The following is a 26,382-nucleotide window of genomic DNA, read 5'->3' on the forward strand; positions in this document are numbered from 1 at the left end:
GCTGCTCCACGCGCGCTTGTATCCTCCAGATTTTTATTCAAACGCTTTGGCATTTCGTGTCTGTAACGGAGCTGATACAACAGATTTGTCTCCCCATACAGGCGATCAGACCTAGTATCCCGTACGGTCCATGCTGGAAGCTCTTTTTGGATTTGAGACTGCCATCGCCAGCCGTGCTGATCAGAGCTCCACGCTGAAAGCAGGAAATGTAATTCAAAAGTTCACCGAGGGGCCTTATTCCTGTTTTACCTCCCGCTGCATCCGAGTTCAGATTGCTGTCCAGACGGTCCAGTGCTTGCAACTCTGGGATGCCGCCCGAGGCCAATAACGTCGATTTCGCGTCACACCGAACCCTAATCCGAGTTATCACTATCGAATTTAGTGCTACTCTCTCGGTTTGGGGAGGAGTTCTGAAATCGATTTTAAGAGGCGTTAACTCGATATTAAATGACGACAGTGTGTGAACGGATACAAAAAGTTAAATCGGTATATCGGCCATTAAAATCCGATTTAAAGTGCATTGTAGACCGCCTTCGAGGCAGCGGGAGAAAGGAAAAAAAAAAAATCTCCGTGGCTAACAGCTCTATTTAATTTAATGAGTTCACATTAGAATCCGTATGGCCTGAGGGTCACCCATCAAATCCAGAGTACCTAGTGTTACGTAAATAAAGATGTGGTGCTTCTAACATAGTTATGTCTTCTAGCCATAACACTGAGATCATTTGTTGAATATAAAACAAGTAATTTTATCTAAAGCTTTAATCTATAGTCTCCTGAGTGGCAAGTCCAACAGCTAAGAGTCGCTGGATAACTAGTGAAACTAGGAATTTCCTCCATTTTGACATAAGTTTGCACTTCAATTGCCATTCCTGCCATTGGGAAAAAAACTTAGGTATGAATCTGGAGAAAGTAGCTGTTATATTCATAAATAAAGGACTAACTGGCTACACTATGAGGCTTTAATGACACAAGCTTGGTGCCGGCAAAAAGGAGCGCGCAGTGAGCTGGCTGTTTGTCGGCAGAGAGAAGAAAGCTCTCACCTGCCAACCAAAAGCTTCGATCACCCTCACCATAAAGAGCAGCAGTGGCTTTGTGTGGCGAGGACTAACCAGCCTTGGTTGTATAGAAACCAACAGACTCCACTGCTATCAACATACCGCCGACATACAGCCCCCAGCTAAAACCCCTCCAACGCATCATCAGGGATCTACAACCCATCCTGGACAATGATCCCACACTTTCACAGGTCTTGGATAGAGTCCTGTTGGTTTCTATCAGCCAAGGCTCTCAACTCTGCACAGTTCCCCCCGGGCTTCTTGCCTCCCTGCTAAGCCATCCAGGACTTCCTGCCTCCGGTGGGGAGACCCACACCCAGAGTCCAACCAGCTGCTGTGCTACTTGTGGGAAACCAAGAGCCCGAGGGAGGATCCAGGCTCAGAGCCTCAGCACCAGCAGGCTCCCTGCAAGGAGCCTGGACAGCAGCCAGCTGGGGAGCGAGGCTTTCTTGTAAATTTCACAGCCTCAGCAGAGCCCAAATATCTGCATAGTAAAGTTACAGCCCCACAGCCTGAGTGCCAGGAGCACAAGTCAAACCAACTGCAGCCATGCACAGGTCTTTTATTCCAGTGGGGATGTACCCAATGAGTCAGTACTGGTCAGCATGATAAGCAGTGGCCACACCATGGCATCAACTGTTTTTTAGACTTCATGGCCAAGGAGAGCTTAAGAAACTGTTACTAACCTGTTCCATAACTGCTGCTGTTCGAGATGCGTTTCACCTGTCCATGCCACTTCGTGTGTGTTCATGTCCAGTGCACAGTAGTCAGAGATTTTACCTCATCAGGGCAGCACATGAACACTGCTACCTTGCACTGCTGCGCGATGGCAGTAAAGGTAGACCTGCATCCAGCTTCCCTCAACTCCTTCTGACTGAGCAGACTCTGATAAAGAAGGGAAGCACGGTAGGTCATGGAATGGACACATGCAACACATTTCTAAGAACAGTTACGGAACAGGTTAGTAACCATTTCTTCTGCGGTGATTACATGTGTCCATTCCACTTCAGTGACTCACAAGCAGTTTGATCTGGAGGTGGCATTGGAGTCTACCTGAACAAGGATTGGAGGCCCACAAATGCAAATCTGGCATCATCTCTAGATTGCCGAGAGATGGCATAATGTGAGGCAAAACTATGCTCTGAAGACTACGTCGTCACCTTAAAAGTATGTAGGATTGGCACTTAAGCTAGAAAGGCCACAGACACAGCCTTGCTACGTGCAATTACCCCATTTGGTGGAACTATGTTGGCCAAGTGTATTCAGGATGATATACAAGATGAGATCCTTTGAGAAGAGACTGGGAGTCCCTGCATTCTAACTGCAACTGACACAAATAATTGTGAGGTTCATCTAACCAGCTTAGTCCTGTGCAAGTGGAATGCTAGCACTCTCCTGATCTCCTAAGCATGGACTCTCTCCTCATTCTTATGAGCATGAGGCTTTGGGAAGAAAGAAGGCTAGTATATTGCCTGTTTGAAGTGGAAGCGAGACAACTTTTGTAAGAAACTTCAGATGGGACGCTGGTAAATCTTGTCACTGAAGACTGTATATGGAGGTCCAGACATTAGAGCACAAAGTTAACCCATTCTCCTGGCTAAACTGATTGCCAACAAAAAGGCTATCCTCACTGAAAGATGTAGCAAGGAACAGGTAGCTAGTGGTTCAAAGGGAAGACCCATTAGTTTTTGACATCATGCTTAAATCCTATGGGGGGGGGAACAGGATTTTCCACTGGAGGGTGTAACAGTTACAGACACTACAAAATGTGATCAACACAGAATCGGAAAAGAAACAGAACAATTATCAGAGTGTAGCCTTTTACTTTATTTAAAGTGAATTTAGTAACACTGTATTACACCACCAAGGGTTTGGCTCTGGTAGCTACAGTTTCAAGCTCAGAGTGAAAATCACCTCTGCTACCTGCTTTAGATTTAGAGCCCTTAGAAACACAAAGGCCAAGGATAGTGACCACACACACACACTCTACAAGTAAAAGGTCTAGTCTATTTTACGAGTTTTATTAAAGTTACGATTACCCAAGCATGTAGAAATTCTATAAAGACTTATGAACAAGTATAATCATACTCAAATCCTTAACTTCTTAGGGTCTGATGGATGCCTTGCCAACTGATCATCAGTAGAGGGATAGTTCCTGCTGGAGTTTTCCCATAGGGAACTTGTTTTACCCAATCTGGTAGCCCTCTTATCTTGTAATTCTGACTACACTACACTCTAAGAATTTGCATGAAGGTGTCCACCCCTCTTTTTCCTTGTGTTCCCTAATATAGAGGTGCAGATTTTTCATCAGTTAGTTGCAGTTTCTTTTATTCTCATTAGCAATTATGCATGTAGTGCACCCTGCAACTAGGGCAAGTGTTAGAAAAATGTGACTACCGAGTGTCTTCTAATCAAAAATTAATCTTGCCGTTAATTTTTCAAAATACCACCCACTGGCACATCTTTTCCCATTATCTTGTGGCACAGAGTCATTCTTTGGTCATTTACATCAAGCATTTCTTAAGCCTATGGCCTAGTATGGCTAAGCTGACATTTTACAGGCCTCAGCATTTCAGCGTGGCTTTCTTAGAAAATTAATCCATTCTAAATACTAATCATTTTATGCTTCTATAATCCTACAATTTAAATCTGTTTAGCATACAGTGATTATGACATGACGTTAGTTAATCATCACATCAGACAATAAATGAATGATAAAATGAACCAACTAGCCACAGAAGGACAGAAAGCCAAGATAGCTGCTAGACATACCTTGATGGCCAGGACTGTGTTTTATGAATTACAGGTATTCCAGAAAATGATTTATTGGAGCCCAGATTGGGAGAGGGTACACAATGTCTGTACTCAACCCACTATGATGTGGGTGGAAGGCAAGGTGCAGTCTGCCACCATACTTCGGTGGGCTCCAGGAGAGCCTCATTAATTGGAAGTGCCAGCCGAGATGGTCCCACAGTGGCCAAAATGTCACTATGTCTGTGGAACAACTCGCAACCCTCTTCCACTGGATATTCAAGGAAGAAGCCACCCTCTTTGAAAAGGTCCTGATGGGCCTTATAGCTACCCCACAAAGCCTTTTGACCCCACTGCCTTAGTTTCATCCTCTTCCTCACCTGACAAGAGCTGCACAGTGGAGCCTCCTCTAGCACTTGCAGGGCCACACCTTCCTATTCGATACTGAGCCCGGCCTCCAACTCTACTTGGTGGGATGGGTCTTGATACCTACTCAAAAAAGCAGAGTCAGGAGGGCACAGAGACAACCTGGAGGCAGGCGGAAACTCCCAAGAATTCCAAAACAGCCACTGGAATAAGGCTCTAGAGCGCAATTCCTTCCAGGCCATGGATTTTTACTGGCTTAACAAGACGAGCCTCTCCAGAGGTTACCAGTAGCAGTAAGCCCTTGGAGGGGAATGTTGAGGTATGAGATGCAACTGAAAGACACATGAGCCAGCCAACCTGCAAGTCCGAAAATTAATCAGGTCATTCTGACGTGGAGGGGACTATTCCTGTCGGTGTTGATTATCGGTGCTGAGACCCCGGAGAAGACAGCACCAGAGAGATCACAGACAGCTTCCCTCTGGACAGCACTGAATGATGAAGCTCTCAGATCTGGAGGCACCCATGGTATCACATGCTAGGTCACAGTGGTCTGCAATGCTTTACCCACAGTCAGAGGTTCCATGCAAGAGGACTCCTGAACTGCTGGCAAAACTGCTACCAATAGACTCAATAAGTTCCATGCCAAAGCACAAGATTCCAGAGTTGATGGCACTGGGATAGCCTCCTGCTAGTAGGACACCACTGAGCTCCAACAGCGCTACTTCAGTTTCCTCTCCCAAATGCTGAATCCTTTAAGAGTAACTTGAAGTGTTTCTTGCCTGGGAAGGAGACTGGTGCCAGGAGTCAGCCAATGCAGGAGTAATGCTCTTGACTGAACCACATGTGTCTAGCAGCCATTCAGAGTGGGAAGGCTCAGAGAGGGTGCAGAAATGCCTGCCTCAGTAGAAATTTAAGTCTGGCCACCCTGTCTCTTTGGTCCTTGGTTTAAAGTCTCTATAAAGTTAACACCGATCCCAAATTTGTGACTCTCCAAGACACATCAGGCACTTGGAATGAGAGTCACTTACTAGCAGCGTCTTTCGCAGGAATGACAGGCTTGAAGCCTTGTGACAGAAGCATACTCCAGCCTCAGTACCAGAACCCACCAAAGGAACTGACATGTATAACAAACACTCTAAAAGGAAAACTTAATACTAAAATCTACCTAATACTAAAACTATAGCTAAATGAGTACCAACTGGTACAAAATAGATAAATTGGGAAAGCTTGTGAAGGCAAAACAGGATGCTCCAACAACTGTTACGGGCAATAAGGAGGAACTAAGGGGGCATCTGGAGGCAGCTTTGTCTTTTATACCATCATGAGGCAGCAAGGGGCACAAGCCTCGCCCTGATGAGTACTGCTGAGGAAAAAAAGTCTGACAACAGCATACTAGGTGCACGCATACCTGAAGCAGAATGGACATCTGCAATCACTCAAAGAAGGGAAAGATTTAATAGGACTTAAAATCTGCTGAAACTCAAGATGCTTTTCAAAATCAGAGCCTGGATTTGTATCAATCTCAGCTATATGCACACGAACAACATTATGACTGTGTTCTTTAAAGTTGATGTACACATCTTTTGGGAGAACCAACCAACCCATGGTTCTTATTTATGTTTGCAGACCAATCTAATTAAATTTCTCCGTGCATCCAGTTATTTCACTGGAACAACTTCAAATTTAGACATCATCATCATCATCATCAAGTGCTACTTTAATACCAATGGTATTTGCTCTTATAGATAACACAGTAATAAAGTATAGGAAATGTGAATTTTACAGCTAGATCATGAATGAAACAGAAAACTAAACTAAAAAGCAGACTGAAGTCAATGGGACTACTTACGATCTTCATGTTACACACGCTCACCTGCTTAGCATCTTGCAGGAAAGAGTAGACAATGGTTTAAGCCAACATTATCCCCACACATGTCCTGATTCAGCAAACCACTTCAGAATGTGATTAATTCCCACTCTTCGCTGAGAGTTAAGCACAGAGTGAAGTGCTTTACCGCGTAAGCATATGTTTAAGTGCTTTGCGTAATGGAATGGACTTGAGTACATGGTTATGTGTACTGCTGATTTGAGGCCTTGCACACCAAATTATTTCTTGCACCATTTTCGTACTGAGATCATGGTCTGAGATAATGCAGTTACCAAACACTAAATGTCTTAAATTATTCCCGCTGTACCTGCACTGACTGCTTCACCGAGATGTAAGAAAGTCTGTACATACTCTTGCAGTCTAGGCACCTTTTACTAGTTTCTGTCAAGTAAATAAGACAGGCCAAGCCATACAGCTGACTATACTATCAAAGTTTGGCAGGTGTGCTAACTCAATATGTGGTATTCCCTCTAGCGTTTGATTAGCACAGTACATTTACACAGAACAAGTTGCTTGTAGGGATGACCAGATCAACAGAACATTGTAACAGCAGGTAGGCATAAGCAACAGCACAATATCAGCAACTTTCCACAACAATGTTATTTTAAACATACTCATGTAAGTTACCTCCCTTTAGGAGGAAGAAGGGGACAAAAGAAAAGCTTCCCCATCTCAGCAATGCAACCTGTTTTTCAATGTAACTGCCAAATGGATCAGTTTTGGGTCCCAATAGGGAAAATGAGATTTCTCATTTACATTGAGAGAAATGTAAAAATATGTAGCAAGAGAAGATTTACAGCTGGAGCTATTAAAGTTTGGCAGAGCACCAGTAACAGTGACAGAAATTGAGCCATTTGTTCTATGAATTGCAGGTCTTAACATTGTTACTAAGGGACTGAATCGGCTTGCAACTTTGTAACAAGACAAGAGCAGCCTACACAGCTCCGTACTTTCTAAAGCAAGGGGAAAAAGCAACTAAACTACATTTAAAGCTTAGCAACTAAATGGATTACTCACATACATATGTTACCAGAGAAAGTGTATGCTCAAAATACAAATACTATTCATGTCAGAAGGCATCGAAGATCAAAAATATGAATTCTTATCACCCTAGAGACAGCTATTTGATCTGATGTTGTGTAGGCTTGAGAAAATAAGGATCAATATCATAGCCCCTGCAATAAAACCTGCAGGAGCAATAGGAACCAGGAATGAGCAGCAGCTGTTAAAACATAAATGTAATGTTAAGATGCATACGATATGGGCAACAATACTGAAATTTACAACGCCATCAAATATATCAATACACTCTCACCTAGACTACTACATTCAGCTCTGCTCATCATATCTCAAAAAAAAATATAGCAGAAATAGATATAATCCAGAGACGGGTGATGAGAAAAAGTTAGAGACTTGGAAAGATTTCCATGTAAAGAGAGAGAGAAGACTGGGACAAGTTTAGAAAGGAAATATGATAGAGATACACAAACTGGAGCATGACCAGAGGGGGTAAATCAGACAGACAATCCTATTTACCCTTTGAGAATACAATAATTAGGGATCAATTTCATATCCCAGACCAGATCTCAAGATTATACTGCTAACACTACAGCACAGTAGACAGAAAGATGCTGCACTGACAGAAACACTGTCAAAGTGATATGTTAAACAGAACACCCTTTTATAGCCTCTTGTGTGGGTTAAGGATCACTGTGTTCTAGGAGAAGGTTGAAAGAGCAGTGCTGCTATTAAAGAGGTATTTCTTCTCTCAATAATGGAACAGGTCAGGCTCTCAAAAAAAAAAAAAAAAAAAAAAAAAAAAAAAACACATTAATCACTCAAATTCACTTTCAGGTTCTCATGGCCTACCACAATGCCTTAATATTTGAATTGTACACACTGCATTTCAAGTATTTGTTCTAGAAATAAAACCAGATTTTTCTTAACATTCTAGCAGAGTTAAGTCTCTTAAAAGCTTACTTTAAAAAAAAAGTATTAATCTCCAGCTAAATGGGACCTGACGGTGTCCCTTTAACTTCAACAGTCAAATTTGCCAAGCAGACAATTTCTTGGGGTGCAAAATTTGTACTGTTATGAGCTGGGTGAAACCATTTTGAAAGCTGAATTAAAAACCTTGTTCAAGCGGATAGGTGAATATACCTTTCACTTAAAACAACTGAGAAATAGTTAAAAGGCCATACCTAAAACAAGGCCTAACAGAATATGCCCAAAAACACACACCATGTGGGCAGGGGGTTCCACTGGGTATTGCGCCCAGGTGGGTGGGTGTGGGATCACACAAACTGCAAAGAGACAAGAACAAAGAAACAGTCATAAAAACAAGGAAGTCCAGTAGTAGCCTGTGAGCACAGTGTGACCCTGGGGGAGAGAGAGAGAGCGCGCACGTGCACTTTGGAGTCTGTTGGCTAAAGAGGCTTGGGGCTTTAAGCTAGGAAACTATTTGGTTTCTGAATCCTCCTGCACTCAGAGAAAGACTCTGTATACTCCTTGAAATAAACAAGACTGCATCAAAGAAAATAACAGTCCGTCAATTTCTACTTCCAACTGGAACATCCCCACGGCCCTGAAAGTTGACAATCTACTTGAGTAGAAAGGAAAAAATACAGTAACTGCAGTGAAAAAACTTTTAAAGTATTGAAATAAAAAACCACCAGTTCACTTAAAAGATAAAATTTCACACAAAACAACTGGTTAAAACTCATGCTGCATGCTGGTTTTGGAGTATCACAGATCGCTACGGGCTTTTAAATTACTGAAAGCCCATTCTTCTCAATTCCAATCCCTTGAAAATGTTCTCTCTCTCTCACACACAAACACACACACACACACACACACGGTTACAACACTGACGTATATTGCGTATTTTACTTCTTTCTGTGGCTGATATCAGGATGGTAAATGTATATTGCTAAAGCAATATGTTTGACATTAGAAGGATTATCCCAAAGGCCAGCCAAGGAAAAAGAGGACTTTCCGCTGCAGACTGTATGGTTTAAAAGCTTAGAATAGTCAGCTCCCTTTTCCCATCAACCCCAAGACTGCTAAAAGTAATAGTTTGGGTCGATTTTTGTCAAGCTAGAATATTAATGATAAAAAGCTACAGAGAAGGGAGTGTCAATGATAACTAACCCAATGGTAGAAAAACTAGGAGAGCTGAGAAATATGATCTGTTATACGTGCACATGTGAGGATAAAACTCCACTATTTACCTGTGGAACTGAATTTTTGTGTTTGTTTGTTTTAAGCTAAAACAATCCTAAAGCCACTTGTCAGAGTGTCACTTGAATAAAATGTTGGGGTTTACTAGCTGAAATTTATTTAAAAAACAGCCATTTTGCATTTTTTAACAATACATTTAATCCAAAGGGGAAAGAGCTAAAAGGATGAGTCACTAGCAGAAACCATGCTCTCTAGAGTGCTCAGGGGTATGTCTACACTACAAAAAACACAGCAGCAAGTATCAGAGCCCAGATCAACTCACTCAGGCTCACATGGTTCATGCTACAGGGCTAAACATAGCAGCGTACAGGTTCCCACCCAGGCTGGAGGCAAAGTCAATTGACCTGGGCTATAAGACTCACTGCTGCTGGGTTGTTTTTTCGTTTTGCTTTTGTTTTACAGTGTAGATGAACCCTATTCTCATTAAGTACCTTGCTAAATCACCTTGAAATAGACATCATGTATCGTATCTGAACTGGGTCCTTAAAATGTACAGAATAAGAGCATGTATCAAGGAACATTTTTAATTAATTCAAAGCTAATCACAGTTTGAGTTTCTGTATAATTGGGAAAGTGTTTTAGTATTTCTCTTCATCCTATATTAGCATAAAATGGTAGAAAATTGTCCTATTTATTGTTAATTGCTACATGGGTTTAACAGCCACAAAAAACTTAAAAACGTGTACAAAAAAGGTATGCCAGGAAATTTCAACCTAAGGCTACTATTACATCCAGAAACTCATCCACAGAGTTTGGTATTGTAGAAGGCTAATGCCTGCTTACAGCTGAACCTGAAACTGTGGTAGCATCATAAAATGTTAGCATTGTTCTTCCTAGTAAGGTAAAAAAAAATGGTTTCAAATCCCCATGTAGACAGAGTAGAACAGTGTGTGACCTTGCATATTAGGCAGCTTGTCATACAGTAATTGCACTTAGTCCCCAATTTAGTTTCTTTGAACATGTTAACAACAGTATTTAAGAAAACACAAACAAACATGCTCTAAAATTAAATTGCAGTTAAATTGAACAGCGATATACTGAGGGAGCGTCTCCTCTTATGTAATACTATTTAGTCTTAGTGAGACTTTGGCACTGGTAGAGGAAGATGAGACCAATTTATAACAACATCTATCATTACCGACTAGGGCAGCCAAGCTACCATGTCTGCCAAGAGAAGAGAAAAAGGAAGAAATATGTATTAGAATGAAAACTGAAGGCAACCCTTGCCAGCCTTAGGTCTACATTGCCACTTAAGTCAATGTATGTTATGTCCCTCAGGTGTGAAAAAAAAAATTCACCCTCTTAAGGACATAGCTTAAATCGACTTATCGCAATGGCTACACCATGCTAGGATGAAAGGAGATGCTCTGCCATAGACTTACTTTCTGCCTATTGGGGAGGTGGAGTACTGAAGTCGATGAGAGAGCACTCTCCCATGGACTCATCGCGTCTTAACCAGACCTGCTAAATCGGTGCCACTGCATCGACCACATATTAACGTGACAAGCCTTTAGACAAGCATAGACAAGCCATTAGACAAGCCTTTAAAATTAAACACTACAATACACAGAGTGTAGTTCAACAAAGAGTAACCATCTTTCTATGAATAGAAGCTTCTGATGATCTGTGTAATACTAACCATTGTTTCTCAGATTTTCTGTGTGGATTTTGAGTTATTGGACTTCTCTAACCTGCATTTCATTTTAAAGGGACAGTTGCCTCTATACCAGTGGGTCTCAAACTAGGGCCTCCGCTTGTTAAGGGAAAGCTCGTGGCAGGACGGGCTGGTTTGTTTACCTGCCGCTTCCGCAGGTTCAGCCGATCGCGGCTCCCACTGGCCGCAGTCTGCCGCTCCAGGCCAACAGGGCCTGCAGAAAGGGCGGCCAGCATGTCCCTTGGCAGGCGCTGCTTCCTGCAGCCCCCATTGACCTGGAGCGGCAAACCGCAGCCAGCGGGAACCGCAATCGGCAGAACCTGCGGAAGCGGCAGGTAAACAAACCGGCCCGACCCACAATGGGCTTTCCCTTAACAAGCGGAGGCCCTAGTTTGAGAACCACTGCTCTATACCATCGTTCCTCAAAGCAAATGATAGTTGACTAGTTTTATTGCTTAAAGAAAACCTTACTCAATCCACAAAGATAGGCACAATCTAATGGTTTGAGCACAGAACAGGGAGCCAAGAATTTGCAAGTGCCAATCCCAACTCAGATACTGACTCTTCTATATAGCCTCAGACACATCACAACTTCTTTTTGCCAAGTACTTCTCTACCTCACAGCGTCGTTGTGAGCTTCAATTCAATGTTTGTAAAGTACTTGGAGGACTACTTAAATATGTCTCTCTTACGACATGTTTGTCTAAACACCATTGGCTGTCTTCTCAACAACAGTCATGATTCCTAAGCATGCATTATTTTGATACAAGCTCTCTTTACACAGGAAAGTATGTGCTTCACACTTAGTCAGATGCGAGTATATATATTTGCAAAGCATGCCATATAATTTCCTAAATCACAGAAACATCTTACTTTATTGAGTGAATAATAATAAAATAAAACTGAACAGTGGGCAACCACAATACTCATGTCAACTAATCCAAAACAGATCCCTTCCAATCTTTTTTCCTACAATGAAGTTTGTGGGTTCCCCTGAGCAATATTCCTTGATCCCACTGAATTAAGTTTTGTATCGTCCATTGAATCACTATCTTTACTTTCAGTGGAGAGGACTTCTCTATTAGCCAACTGTCCCAGTAAAATTCTGGAGTTATGTCCTCCTTTAATCAGCTAGTTCATGAAAACTTAGCAAACTGATCTCAAAGTAAATAGAAGAACACAATATTGTAAACTTCTTATTTGCAGCCCAAGGTAATATTTATGGTATTTATGGTGCTCAACCAGTACAGATATCTAGGAAATAAACATCTTGGCAGTCCATAGATGCAGAAACAAAACATCATCCCCAGAGGTCTCACTATCTATAGCCTTCTGAATTTACTTATACTAAACAATCAGTTCCATCATGTACTTAGCTGTGAAACTAAGTAAGCGTCCCGGACCTGAAGAAGAGCACTGCGTAAGCTCATTTCTTTCACCAACCGAAGTTGGTCCAATAAAAGATATTACTTCTCCATCTAGTCTCTTTAATACCCTGACATGGCTACAACAACACTGCATACATACCTGGAGCAGTGCTTCTCAAACTTATTTGATCAGAGGTAGGCAACCTATGGCACACGTGCCAAAGGCAGCATGCGAGCCAATTTTCAGTGGCACTCACACTGCCTGGGTCCTGAGCAGCCGTCTGAGAGACTCTGCATTTTAATTTAATTTTAAATGAAGCTTCTTAAACATTTTCAAAACCTTATTTACTTTACACACACAACAATAGTTTAGTTATATATTACAGAATTATCGAAAGAGATCTTCTAAACCCGTTAAAACGCATTACTGGCACGCGAAACCTTAAATTTGAGTCAATAAATGAAGACTTGGCACACCACTTCTGAAAGGTTGTTGACCCCTGTATTTGATCATGCCCCACTTCATGTCTGTAGCAGTTTATGCCCCCATCCCAAGGCACACAAGTACATATACCTAGGGCCCTACCAATTTCACAGCTGTGAAAAACGTGTGATAGACCATGAAATCAGCCCTCCCCCGTGAAATCTGATCTCCCCTGCTGCTGGGAGCCGGGGGATCCTAGCTGCTAGTCCAGCTGCTCTGGAGAGAGACAAGAGTTGTTTTTCCCCTGCATGGCCACTTTTGGTGGGGAGATCAGACCCACCTCCATAGACAGCGCAGAAATGAGTATGCTACACCCTCACTTCTGCACTGCAGCAGCCCAGTAGCTGGGCTCCAGACTTCCGTTTTCCCCTCCCTACCCCCGCATGGCTCCTGCTGCGGCTCCGGGTGCTGAGCCCGGGGCTTTCTCCCCTGGGGGCTTCCGCCTATCCCCGATGCTCCAACTGGGGAAGCCTGGGCCCATGTCGCTGCTCCAGCCAGGTCTCAGGACAGCCCAGGCTTGGGGCTGCCACCCCCTGACATTACAGCCAGGGCTCAGGGCAGTCTGAGCTAAAGGCTTCAGCCCCTGCAGCTGTTACTGGGGTTCAGGGTGACACAGTAGGTGCTTCTGCCCTGGGGCTTTGGTACCCATTTTTCCTGGGTGGGCCCCCTGCCTTAATCTGTCCCTGGCCTGGACTAGCAGGTAGGAGCCCCCAGCTTGAGCGCTCCCAGCAGCATGGGGGGAGATCCTACCCACTACTACCTCTGGGAACCTCCCCTTAACTACAGGAACCTGGGAGGGTGCTGCCTTCACAGTTCAGCTCTAAAGGTAATACAGAAGCTAGGGTGGCAATCTTGGGACCCTCCTAGAACAACTTTGCAAACACCCCCTCGCTGATCCCATTACACTACTATGAAATTTCAAACATCTGAAATTGTGAAACTGACCAATTTTAAAACCCTCTGCCATGAAATTGATCAGAATGGATGGTGAATTTGGTAGGGCCCCACATATACCGATTTTAAAAAATAAATATGAAACTCACTAAGGCACCAATTCAAACAGAGCCAAGAATCTACTGTACTAAGAGCAAAAGCAAAACTGTGATTGTGGTCGATGTTTACAATCAAATGTGCATACTGCTGTGACAGGAAACCAGGGTACAATCTGGAACTGTGGAACCTCTGTGCCCCGTTAACTCTCCAGCCTGGGCTGTGTCTCATACAGTGCGACGCCAGTGACAAAGAGCTGTGATCCTTCAGCCATGAACATGAGGAACCCCAAGCCCAGCATGAATGCACCCTGAGCCACATGAATTATACAGAGAGGCACCAACACATCACCCAAACCCCCAGCCTTGAACTCCAAAATACACCAGCTTATGCTGCTCAAGACTCCCGTGGACAGTGCAAACTCATTAGCTGGTTCGCCACTCTGTCAAAGGAAAGTGGACATACACCAGCCTGTGTAATCTGAGCCGAGATTCCCCAAGCATTTCAACCAAAAACACATTGTTTTAGGTAAAATACAAAACAGATTTATTAACTACAGAAAGATAGATTTTTAAGTGATTATAAATAGGAGACAAAGATCAGAGTTAGTTACATAAGAAATAACGATAAACTCGCAGTCTAAATTCTACCACAAGATTTGAATCAAACAGTCTCTTACCCAAACATATGTTACAGGCAGCTCACAGTTCTCAATTCACAGGCTGGGACCAATCTCCCCATTTCAAAGTCTGTGTGTTCCAAACTATATTCCAAGTTTTGAGACGGGGGAGGAGAGCGGCCAAGTGTCACTGTCATGATGTCCCTCTCCCTCTTTTATATGGTCTTCCAGCTGCTAGAAAGGTCCTTGCTGTGACATGGATTAGGCAGCCCTCACTGCGTTATGTACCCTCTCTGAGAAATCTCTGGGACAGTGAATTTTTCTTGATGGGCCACAACGCTTGTCTGGCTAGTGATAGTTGCTCCTTTGTCCCTACTGAAAGGCCAGCTATGGATGTCTCACAACATATTTCAGTAGTACATATGGCAATAATTCATAACTTAACATACACTGATAGTACATACAACTCACTAGGATATTAAGACTTAAAATGATACCTCACAAGGCATAGTTTGTACAAAACATATAATCATCACATGACAGTGATCAATATGGGGGTTCCACTGTACTACTTTGAGATTCAGAGTGTCACAACTGTGTCATGGCAAACAGATTAATGTACAGAAGGCAATGACTTTGTATAATGTGAAGCAAGCTTAACAGAAATCCGTCAAAATGCACAGCACCATCTGAGGACCTGATATGTCTGGAGGATTCAACTTTGCTAGTTATTCATTGCTATGGGTAAAATTTCATAGTATGTTTCCCCCACATCCAACGCTTCTCGCATGCCCCCAGAATACATTCTATATCCCCGCCGGGGCAGCCTGCTCCTGAGACATTCTGACCTAGAGGTCCCTAGAGGTCAAATTTTTATTTTTAAATGAAATCAAGGAACATTAGAAAAACAATTTTTGTGCAGGAGGCATAAAGAGGTAAAGCAAGAAATTTTCTTTATCTCTTGAACAAAGCAAGTAAATACTGACTTGTTCATTTAGGAGGAAGGTTTTGTATTTTTATAGTTACCAGTCTCACCTGCAGCAAGGAAAGTTTTCCCTACAGAACAAGTAACAAACCGCATATAATTCATCCCATCGCTGAAAGTCAAAGTACGGATCCATCTGACATGGATCCCACTTTTTGTAATCTTGTTTCCCTCTCAAGAAACAGACAGAACAGAACATGGAAAGGAGAGAGTAGGACAACACCACTACTCCCTATGAACATTTAAACTGTGCAGAAATTGAAAAACAAAAACCCACAACCCACACTTGCCCAACACAAAATCACCACTCGCCACACACACACACACTTTTACAGTCTCTGCCATGCTCCCTAGAGACAGAGTGCAAGCAAGTCAATTTAGGGTTTGCTGATCAATTACAGCTCAGTTTTTTTTATTTTTTTCCTTCTTCTATGCAAGACTTGCAAAGCATAAACAGCTGCTTCTCAACACCTGAAAGTAATAAATTCTGCTCTTCACACAGAGAGAAGCAGGAATAATTCATAGTGCATTTCTATATCCATTAGAAATGCTGTGAAGAGATCTCATGAATGCAACAACAATGTGGTAACAGTACCAAATACATCACCTTGCTGAAATACTAATGCACAAAGGAAAGCACCACACTGGTAGCAAACTTGGGTCTACTATCAATTTGCTCTTTTGCTCCCAAGGTTGCACTAGCTGGAAGACGGGCCCATCAGTTTCACACCATCAGGTGGCAACAGTGTGTGCTTTTACCAGTATAGCTTATTTCACTCACAGAACTGGTATAAACTATACCAGCAAAAGAATTTTTTGCCCATATAAACTGCACCTGCACAAGGAGGATTTGTTAGTATAGCTATAATGGTACAGCTACACAGGGCTGGTCTACAGCTATGTCTACACTACCACTTATGTCAGTATAACTTATGTCACTCTGGGGTGTGAATAAGCCACTCTGAGCAACACAGTACTGTCGATGTGGACAGTGCTGTGTCAGCGGAAGAACTTCTCCCATCACTCATTGGTGGTGGATTAATTGATGGGTGAGCTCTCTCTCATTGGCTTAGAGCAGCTACACTAGAAAGCTTAAGGTGGCACAGATATATATATAATTAGAGATATACCTATCTCCTAGAACTGGAAGGGACCTTGAAAGGTCATTGAGTTCAGCTCCCTGACTTTACTAGCAGGACCAAGTAGTGATTTTTGCCCCAGATCCCTAAGTGGTCCCCTCAAGGATTGAACTCACAACCTTGGGTTTAGCACTGAGCTATCCCTCCCCCCTTACTACTGCAAGCTCTCTAATGTAGCCATAGCCCACACTGAAAACTTACAGCAGCACAACTAAGTCTCTCAGGGGTGTGAATATCCACATCCCTGAGAGACATGGCTATGCTGACTCAACCTTTGGTGTGCACAGCGCTAGGCTGACATAAGAATTCTTCCATCTAGCTACCACTTCTCTGGTAGGTGAAGTGCAGCAATGCTCCAAATACGGTAGTGAGTGTGTTCATTAAAGTGCTGCAGCATTGACCTGGCCTAACAGAAGTCAGATTACCTGTGCAAAGAACTAACACAAGAGGGGCAGGATCTTCAGCTAGTGTAAGCTACCATAGCTCACTGAACCTAACCGAGCTATGACATTTACACTAGCTGAACATCTACCATGAGATGTTTATGGTTACGCTAATAAATCCTTTGCAAGTTCACAGACATGAAGTTTTACAACCTCGAGAGGAAAAAAACAAAACAAGGATTTAAATGCAGAACCTGCAACCACCACCCTACAAATGCTGGAAACAGTTCCTGAACCAGATGAATAGCTAGTAGCCAAGGACTTGCTTTTACTGCTTGCTCAAGGTATAACCTGACCTAACCCGACTTCCCTTGGCACACACAAAAATCTCTAGCTTGAGTTAAGTGGTGCTTTAAACTCAAGCTACCTGGGCCGTTAAGGGGCATGGGTAATGCTTGAGCTATGCAGTGAGCATGCGACCACAGGCTATGCTCAAATCAGCACAACTCCTGAACTGCTAATCCAAGCATTCTGCATAGCTTGAAAGTTTCACAGCATGGCCACGCTCACTCAACCTACGCTAACCCAAGCGGAGTAAATCAAGCTAGCTGTTGCAGTGAAGGCAAATCTACAATTATTATTTAAAACTAAACAAAGTACAACTGCACCCAGCAGTATTGGTTTAATAAAAGTAATATCAACGTTTAGCAGAACATCTCACACATGGAGATTTATAATCTGGATGTTAAATAGTCTTGAGGGTAAAGTTTTCTATTTAAAATTTCACGTCATCTTTTTTCTTTAACATTACTTTTAAAAACTATGGTTATGCTGGTTAATTCTTTGATTGAAATGAACAATGACAAAGCAAAACATGCCAAAGCAAGAATGGTGCTAATCTTCACAGGCTCCATTTTCATTAAATATAGTTATCAGTCTATAGTAAGGACTATATGTCATTTAAGTTTTTATTTTGTAAAAGTTTATTTCATATTCTTGTTAAGATACAACATAGAAAAGACATTTAAAATCCAGAATTTTTTTTTTACTGGACACTGAATGTGATAATATTCATGTAGCAATACCAGCCAAGAACACTATGCAGCACCAGGATTCCTCATGTATCTTGTCAACGTAGCATTACTAGTTACCTGTGCAAACGTATGTCAGTACAGCAGTCTTTACATTTTCAAACGTGTACATTTTAATCCACAACATTCTGTTTCAAGTATTTGTCTGAGCTAAACTTTGGTGCTCTTGTGCATCTCAAGCATTAACTGAAATTTTTGGAAACAAATCATATGATAATGTACTAAACTAAGGGTTATAGTAATAAGCTCAGAAGATGACTAGTTTTAACACATATGCATCTTGATAGTTTCATTTCTACATATTTATATATATACACATATTTCACACAGTGTGAATTAATCCACTTCCAGCAAATGACATCGAAGAAATGAGATTTTAGGCAGGCTTTGAACAAGGTGCTGACAGTCACTTGGCCAAGAGGGAGCAAAAAGGAAAAAGGCATGGAGATGAGAGGGGGAGGGAAAAAAAAAAAAAATACACATACCAAAAGCAAGGAAAGCATCAACACTGGCATTAGCAGCAAAGTGCAACATAGGAGCCAAGCTCAGTGATGTAGGCCAGAGCAGAATGGTGTAGGAGCTTGAATGCAAGCACAGTAGTTTTATTAAAGGGTAAGGTGTCAGCAATACTTGGATGCATGACCTCCAAGAAAAACAGTAGACGCTGCAAGGTATAGTGTTAGAAAGTCAATAGATGACAAAGCTGTCTCTGAGCCAATACTGAACCAATGTTCCAGCACAAAGCTTAGGGGCATTAAACTGCACTGTCTTTCACAAGAGATGTAAAAACAAAAGATCAATCATATTTACAGTAATTAAAAATCAAATGGTGCATTTTTATAAGAGATGGGGAGGTGCTAATCTGAGCAAGATGACACTTTTCAGAACAGTTTAGTCTGTGGTATGCAAGGTTAGGTACTTCAGAAATGTGTGCACATGAACATTCCAAACTAAACTAAGGAAGTGGCAAAATTGCTTTTGTGGGTCTAGGTCTATTCCTTCGTGAAACGTGCCCCCGGGTGTTTAAAGACTGCTGTATTTTATCAGCACTCAACTGGATACAAGTGAATGTATATCTTTGTGTTGGCTAGTTCCATGGAACAAAATTATACATCCTAAATATATACAATGAAATCACACAACAGTCATTCACAGAAAACTGGGTATCACTCCTTTAAGACTTCAGCTTTTCAATTTATAGATTTGGAATCCACTCCCACACTGTCACTAGATCCCAGTACCAACCAGTTAAAATCGTAGATGTTTCAGGCCAAATTCTGCTATCAGTTATACCTGTACAATTCTGTTGAGGTCAGTGAGATTGGAAAAATGAAAATAAGGACAGGATTCAATTCACCATTCACTCTGAAAGGAACCAATATTCTCAGTCCATAAATCTTCATTAAGTAAACCAGACAGATTATAAAAAACTTTATTACACTTGAGTTTTATACTTGGCAACATATAAAACCTCATGACTCTCAGAGTCCAGCACACCTGAGGCACACTACGTAATCTTAATTCGATGTTCTCACATGGCTACTGCCCATTTTCACAAATAAGCTGCTTTCATGATGGATTGTTTCTCAAGAGATTGTCTACCAGCTGCAGAAAAATTAACCTACCACAAAAAGAGCTGAATAGGTCTATTAGGGATGTAGTCACACAGGGTTCAGTTAACCGATCTGCAATTAGCAATGAAAAATGTGACTCAGCAACATTAGAAGGATTTTGCAAGGGAGCGGAGGGACGGGAACAGAGTAACTTCTTATTATAAGAACTTTATTTCCTACCAGTACCAAGAGCAACTTCTAATTAGCCCCTGGTCAATGAGCTCAGTCTTTGAGCTCAGCTGGTTTCAGGTTATGACAGTGGTCTCATACCATATATCCTGTGAGATTATCCTCTCTCCACCAAAGCTCTCACAAAGAGCCTACTGTGGAAAAATCTGTGCCATACAGGAAAATCAGGCCTGAGAGCCACTTTTTTCAGATCAGTAATCTCTCAGTTTTTTCACTAGTTAAGCCAACAGCGGATCTGACTGTGTGACAACAGACATGCTGACATCACGTATAAGTGTAGTCTAGACCAGTGCTACTCAAAGTGGTGGTTCGTGGACCGGTGCTAGTCTGCGAGCCATTGGCTGTTGGTCTGTAGCGAGTTTCCAGGAAAGAAAGAGAAATAATAGTATAATTTAAAAATCACACCAGAATTCCACCAAGAATAATCAGTTGATGATATTTAATATTGTCAACTTTTATGTTTTCAGAAGCACATATTATAATATTGATAAACAAAATAAAAAATGTCTGTTAATTTTTATTCTATTCATTATATTGTTTCTGATATAAAATGACTAGATCCAAGAAAATATTATTTGAACACTTGTAGTGGTATTAATTTATACTATCCGCCCAAATGCACAGCCTTTCAGTCAGTCTTCAATGCATTTAAATGAGAACATCTCCGCATGTATGCCACACTCCCGTGCCAATTAATACGGTGAAGAATGTTAGTTTTTCTGATCTGATGTGCTACGTGCCTAGTCCCTGGGAAATATGGCACCAGTCCCTGGCACATTGGGGAAAAAAAACTGCCGGTCCGCCGCATCGGATAGTTTGAGAAGCACTGGTCTAGACCACAGTCAATCTAATCTAAACTTCCTTTATCGAGCTAGCTTTCATAACAGCACCTATCATCATGACACCTGAGCGCCTTACAAGTCCATTCTGTGAGATTCTCAAACCCAGAACCCCCATGTCCAAACGGAATAAACAATCTAGCCCACATGTCTTAATCAGAGCAATAACCAAATACGACAACAATTTTAAAGTGGACAAAGCATATAGCAAAAGACTGGGTTAAAAAAAAAAAAAGAGTCAGGCCATCTAAGTAATAACAGCACTTTACCAGATTGACACATTAAGTGATCTACTGTTTTCTCTTACATTTGTAGCCAAGATACTGCTAGATAAGTCTCTGATGAGCAATAGATAGAAAAGTTGGTCATCCAAATACATTAACATGTCCTGAGCCTATTGTCACAACTTTCCTGAAGCAAGATTTTAAAAGGTTAAACCATTTCATAACCTTTAAAAGTTTCTATGAGCAATCAGTCATTAAAAAGAGTGGACATCCTCTGAGCACCATATTAGAATTCCTCTTTTGCTTCTGGGCAGAATATAGCAGCAAAGCGGATAACCAGTTATCTTTACTGCCTCTGTCTATTCCTGAAGATAATGGTCTAATCATCAGCTAAACCCAACGGATCCAACTTTTCAGAAAAATGTGCTGTTGACTGATAATCAAAAAGGTGATTCTTCAATCATTTCCACATGACCATTACCCAGAAAAAACATTCAGAACAGGAGTTTTAGCCTTCTAACTTGGAAGTCTCTGAAAGAAGTTTGTTCCCACTCAAACGTTTCCAAAATTCCGTTCACTTACAGACATGAAGAGTTCCTGCTATCTTACAAAAATGATGCTTTTGGACAACATGGCAACAGGCAGGTATACCTATAGGTCCAATCCTACATTTCTTGCTCAGGGAGAACTTCCGTTTAAGACAATGTGAGTTCCCTCCCCTACAAGAGCTGCATGATCAGGTCCTGTAATTAGAATTCACTGGTACCTCTCTCCATGACAACATTTCCAATGGTTTCAGTACAAAGCACAGAATGACTACCAAACCTCAAAAGGTTCTGTTTGCACAAGCTCTCAAGAGTTCATTTATTTACTGGAACCAGTTTCTTCAACAAAATTAGGCTGGAAACTGTAAGAGGAGAATCTCTTTCACAAGATATCCATAGCTTCTACTTACCTGGAAGTGACACAATAATCAGTTCTCTCACTGTATTTCAGCATTTCCATTCTGGTCCTGGTTCACCAGGGAACAGACAGGTGAGAAGTTACATTTTTCAAACCTTACTAACAAATTAAGACTGTTTAAGGTAATTTTATTTTACAAAAAGTTGCTTTGCTCAATCCTAAAAGCTAGAGTTCTATAAATCTTGATTAACACAAGAGAATTGAAGGCAGACTTGAAGGTAGAGGACAACAACAACTCATTCTACTCACCACAATGTGTAATTTCTGAAAGCACAATTTATAATCAGTACTTGTGTGAGAGGAAAAAAGTGCTAGTGAATTTGCATTTCCAGAACTTGAACATCACTGTCAAACATACTGTATCTAACAGTGATGTTCTCACTGCAGTAACAGGTAGTGAGGAACACAGGTTAAAAACCAAAAAACAAACAAAGTTGCCTAAGTATCCAAATTGTTTATTTAAAGTGGTACCACCAGTTTGTTTTTTCAAATAAATATCCAATTCTTTTGAAGAGCTAAATAGCTCTCAAGAATATTTCATGGATTTTAGATATTTTGTAGGCTACTTGAAGAATCAAGACCTTACATAATCTCTTCCCAAAAAAATTAAGAAGAATAAAAAAAAAATTGATCCACAGTATTGTTCCTTCATTGTTCCATGTAAAATAATTTTCAAGTTATTGAAAAACAATAGAAATATTATTACAGTGCACTATTTGTTGTTTTTTTTCCCCATTGTGTCACCATAGGCATACGTTTGCCATATAGTTTCAAGCAATCTAAAAACAAAAATGTACCCAGTCTCAGGAAATAAGAGTTAAGAAACAGAATAGACTTATTATATTTTGTAATCAGTCTATCATCTTTGACCAAAGACTTCCAGTGGACCTGACTGCAACACAACAGATATGCAAAAGTGAGTATTTCAAATTTGTTTTACCCATAATATCCCCAATCGTGTTCAAAGAAGAAACACTAACTCATTCTTCATCAATGGCCTCAATGAAAACTGATGCCTCTGACCCTATACCTAATCATATCATAGTAAGGAGCAAGATCTGAGCAAACAGCAAGGCAAGAGAAACAAACCACAAAATTTGTTATGTGCTGTCAGAGTTGAAGGCAACTTCCCCACCTGAGAACTTAACTTCATTTGCCCCAGTGCTGAGCCTAATGAAACATAGACAGATAGTATTTATTTTCTATGTTCCACTGGTAGAGCACAGGGTCCTTTAACTGACAAAAATTTATTAGGACAGAGACAACATGTACACATGTCCCATCAGTGCTTCCATTCATGGAGTACTGTTACTGACCTGAAAATTGGTTTAACCCATTGGTCCTCAAGCAGGGGTATGTGTACCTCTGGGGGTACACTGAAGTCTTTCAGGGGGTACATCAACTCATTCACATATTTGCCTAGTTTTACAACAGGTTATATAAAAGGCACTAGCAAAGTCAGAACAAATTAAAATTTCATCTGACTTATTTATACTGCTCTATATACTATTTACTGAAATGTAAGTGCAATATTTATATACCAATTGATTTATTTTTATAATTATATGGTAAAAATTAGAAAAAAGTAATTTTTCATTAATAGGGTGCTGTGACACTTGTGTATTTTTATGTCTAATTTTGTGAGAAAGCATATTTTAAGTGAGGTGAAACTTGTGGTATACATGACAAATCAGACTCCTCAAAGGGCTACAGTAGTCTGGAAAGGTTTAGAGCCACTAGTCTAATCAAACCACGAAGAGAATTCTTGGCAAAAAGTGAGTTTACATGGAAAGACATTTAGAATTTTCTGTATCGTCACCACACTTTAAAGAACAGCTCCTCGTCCCTGAAAAAACCCCAAACTTCTCACTTAAAACTACAGAGCAAGATCTGTTTCTACTGATGTGAAACAGGACCAGATATTATCCAAACCATCATGGGAAAAGGTGTTTACTGCTAATCTGGACAACACTGGTGTGACAAGAATCAGTCATTCACGGGTCAACAACTAGTTCTTAAATCTCTCCCAGTTTTCTCAAACCTGGCCATTATACATTTTTTTCCACCCATTGATCCCATTACAGTCCAATAACAGTCACAATTCCTGAATGTAAATTAATTAAAAGACATAATCATAACCTGAGGTAAAGTTACTCTATTAAGAATTAAGCCAATGGTGAGAACTGGTTTAAAACAAAGTTTTCAACTGATCACATAAGCTATGAAAAAATGTTGAAAAAAATCTAATGTGCGCCAATGTGATTTTTTTGGCTTTCTACCAAAGGCAATTCACGTCAAACTATGAGAAAGTTGATGTTTTACCAGTTAAGTTTTAGGACTAACTAACTATTTCAGCTAATCAGAAACTAGTTTATACTTATACATTAAAATCACACTTAAGAATAGGCCAGGTTCTAATTAACCACAGCACACAAAAGGATGTTTGGTCATTAGTGAGTCAATGAGAATATAGTTTTTCCAATAATACTGTAGAGAGAGAATATTCATTGTTCTGTTATACCAATGCTCCATCATTAGTGTAATGGAAGGAAATAAGTCACTGGCACTGAAGGTCAGTACAAGATAAATTTCTCCCACCTCCATAACTATCGGTTTGTCCTTTATGCTTTATCCCCCAACTAGGATTGGCTTTGGCATACACATAGCAACAGATGTCCATTAACCCATAAAAACAGCTGAGTCCACAGACCATCTTTGTTCAGGAAATTTGGATGGGCAAAAATTCACTTGCGAAATTCAAACAGTTGAGTGGATTGGGTCCGGAAGCTGTGGACCAGTGTAAACAGTGTCACATCAGTCCATGCTGGGTGAGTGGGCAAATACACACAAAGATCTTGAAAGTACAGTCTGAGGTAAATAGCTCTCTGGGCTTTCATTCAATACTAAGGTGGAAGAATGATAAAGGCCTCAAATCACAGGAAAGGGCAGATAAATAATGCCATATCACAATGTACATGGCAAGAATCCACACAAGGATCCCAACACTGAACCACATACATCCACACAAAGATTAAGGGGTGCCGGTGGGGATAAACAGAGGTACATCATAACATATTAGTACGGGGTAAATAATACTGCATTGTGATATACAGGGACAGGAGCACCCAAAAGCCTCGAAATTGTGGCTAGAGGCCTAAAAAATACCAAACCAACCCTCTGTCTCATCATATATTCTGCAATCGCCCAAAGAGCCAGGAAAAAACCCCGGAGGAGGCGGGGAGAGACTAGATTCCCCCCGAGAAACAGATGTGATTAAACACTGAGAGGCTAGGAAGAAGCCACGGGGGCTCCCAAGGTGTTTGGGGAGGGAGAGCTGGGGGTTTCCCTGTTTCCCCCTTGAGCAGGACAGCAGAGAGTTCGCCCACTTGGCTCTTCCTGTGCTTGTGGGAGATGCATTTCCCTGGAGGCTGCCCCGGTGGCTGGAAATAGAAGGGATTTCCCCAAGCCAGGAGGACCGTGGGTGGATTTCCCCGGCTGCCCTAGCTGCGGGGAGCTCCCCACCCCAGCAACCCCCACACCTCTCTTACCGTCTATGTTCTCCCGGTCGCTGATGTGCTGCAGGTTGCAGCCCGTGTCCTCGCGGCTCAGCTCGGGCTCCGGGCGGTAGGACTCCAGCCGGGAGTGGGCATTCCTGCGTAGCTTGGGGCTGGAGGAGACGCAGCAGGAGGTGGTGTTCCCCATCTTCCTTCGCCGCGGGCCAAGCGCGGGAGGATGCAGGGGGAGCCCGTCACCAGCGGTGGCGAGAAGCCATGGGCAGCAGCGGAGAAAACAACAAGCGGGAGAGGAAGAGGCGGTGGTGGCTGCTGTTGCTGCCTCCAGCCGCACTCCCCGGCTGATCCCCACAGCGGCTCATCCAAGAAGCCTTGCCCCAAGCACGTCCAGCCGAGCAGAAGGCGCCGCAGCTAAATCATCCTGCCCTGGCATGTACTGCACAAGCAGGCTAAGCCCGGTGCGTGCACAGCCCCATTGCTAGCGGCTGAGCTACCGCGTACCTCGTCCACCTCCTAGTGAGCAGACTAGATGCACTCCCCCGGCGCACACAGCAGCGAGCAGCCCGAGGCTGCCTTTGCATAAAAGGTTCCGGTTCAAGTGGGTGGTAACATCTGCCCGCCGGGCCGGGAAATGAGAGGCGGGGCGCTCTGCTCCCTCCCGGGGTGCGCCCAGCTGGGGCGGCTGGGAGAGGGGAAGCCCCCGGCGCAGGGCTGTAGCCCCTCCTGCTGCTGCCGCCGCCGCTGCCCTGGAAAGGAACAGAGCCAGCGAGGGGCAGCAGCTCATGTGAGGATCGCGACTGTCCAATCTGGGGCTGCCTTCCCTCACACGCGCTGCCCCGCGCCGGAACCTCGCTACGGCAGGGGGGCGCGAGGCCCCGCCCCTTGGCCCCGCCCTCTTTCCCTAGGCACCGCCCCCAGCCAGCTCGGCTATGGGAAGAGCACCCAAGGGAGCCCGGGGATACCCACAGCGGCCCCCAGCTCCTTGGGCGGCTTTTACAGGGGCTGGGGGAAAGAGGAGCTGGGGCGAGGC

The 26,382-nt window shown here is 42.3% G+C and overlaps 1 protein-coding gene across 5 annotated transcripts in view; it reads right to left on the reverse strand.

Moving 5' to 3' along the window:
- CCNY (cyclin Y) overlaps nucleotides 1-26,167 on the reverse strand; it is a 235,617-nt gene extending 209,450 nt beyond the window's left edge. The window contains exons 1-2 of one of the 5 annotated variants that reach the window (XM_075062216.1): nucleotides 25,389-25,461; nucleotides 1,742-1,940 (exon numbers count right to left, since the gene is read on the reverse strand). Coding sequence is in view for 1 of the 5 variants with exons in the window: in XM_032774274.2 (XP_032630165.1) it covers nucleotides 25,389-25,542 (154 nt within the window). In the remaining 4 variants the exon portion in view is untranslated. Of the gene's footprint in view, nucleotides 1-1,741; nucleotides 1,941-25,388 lie in introns of all 5 variants that reach the window. The other 4 variants (XM_032774274.2, XM_075062219.1, XM_075062217.1 and 1 more) reach the window with 4 other exon arrangements.
- Nucleotides 26,168-26,382: the final 215 nt, after the last annotated feature.

Source organism: Chelonoidis abingdonii, chromosome 2 (genome assembly GCF_003597395.2).
Source record: "Chelonoidis abingdonii isolate Lonesome George chromosome 2, CheloAbing_2.0, whole genome shotgun sequence".
Lineage (NCBI taxonomy): Eukaryota > Metazoa > Chordata > Testudines > Testudinidae > Chelonoidis > Chelonoidis abingdonii.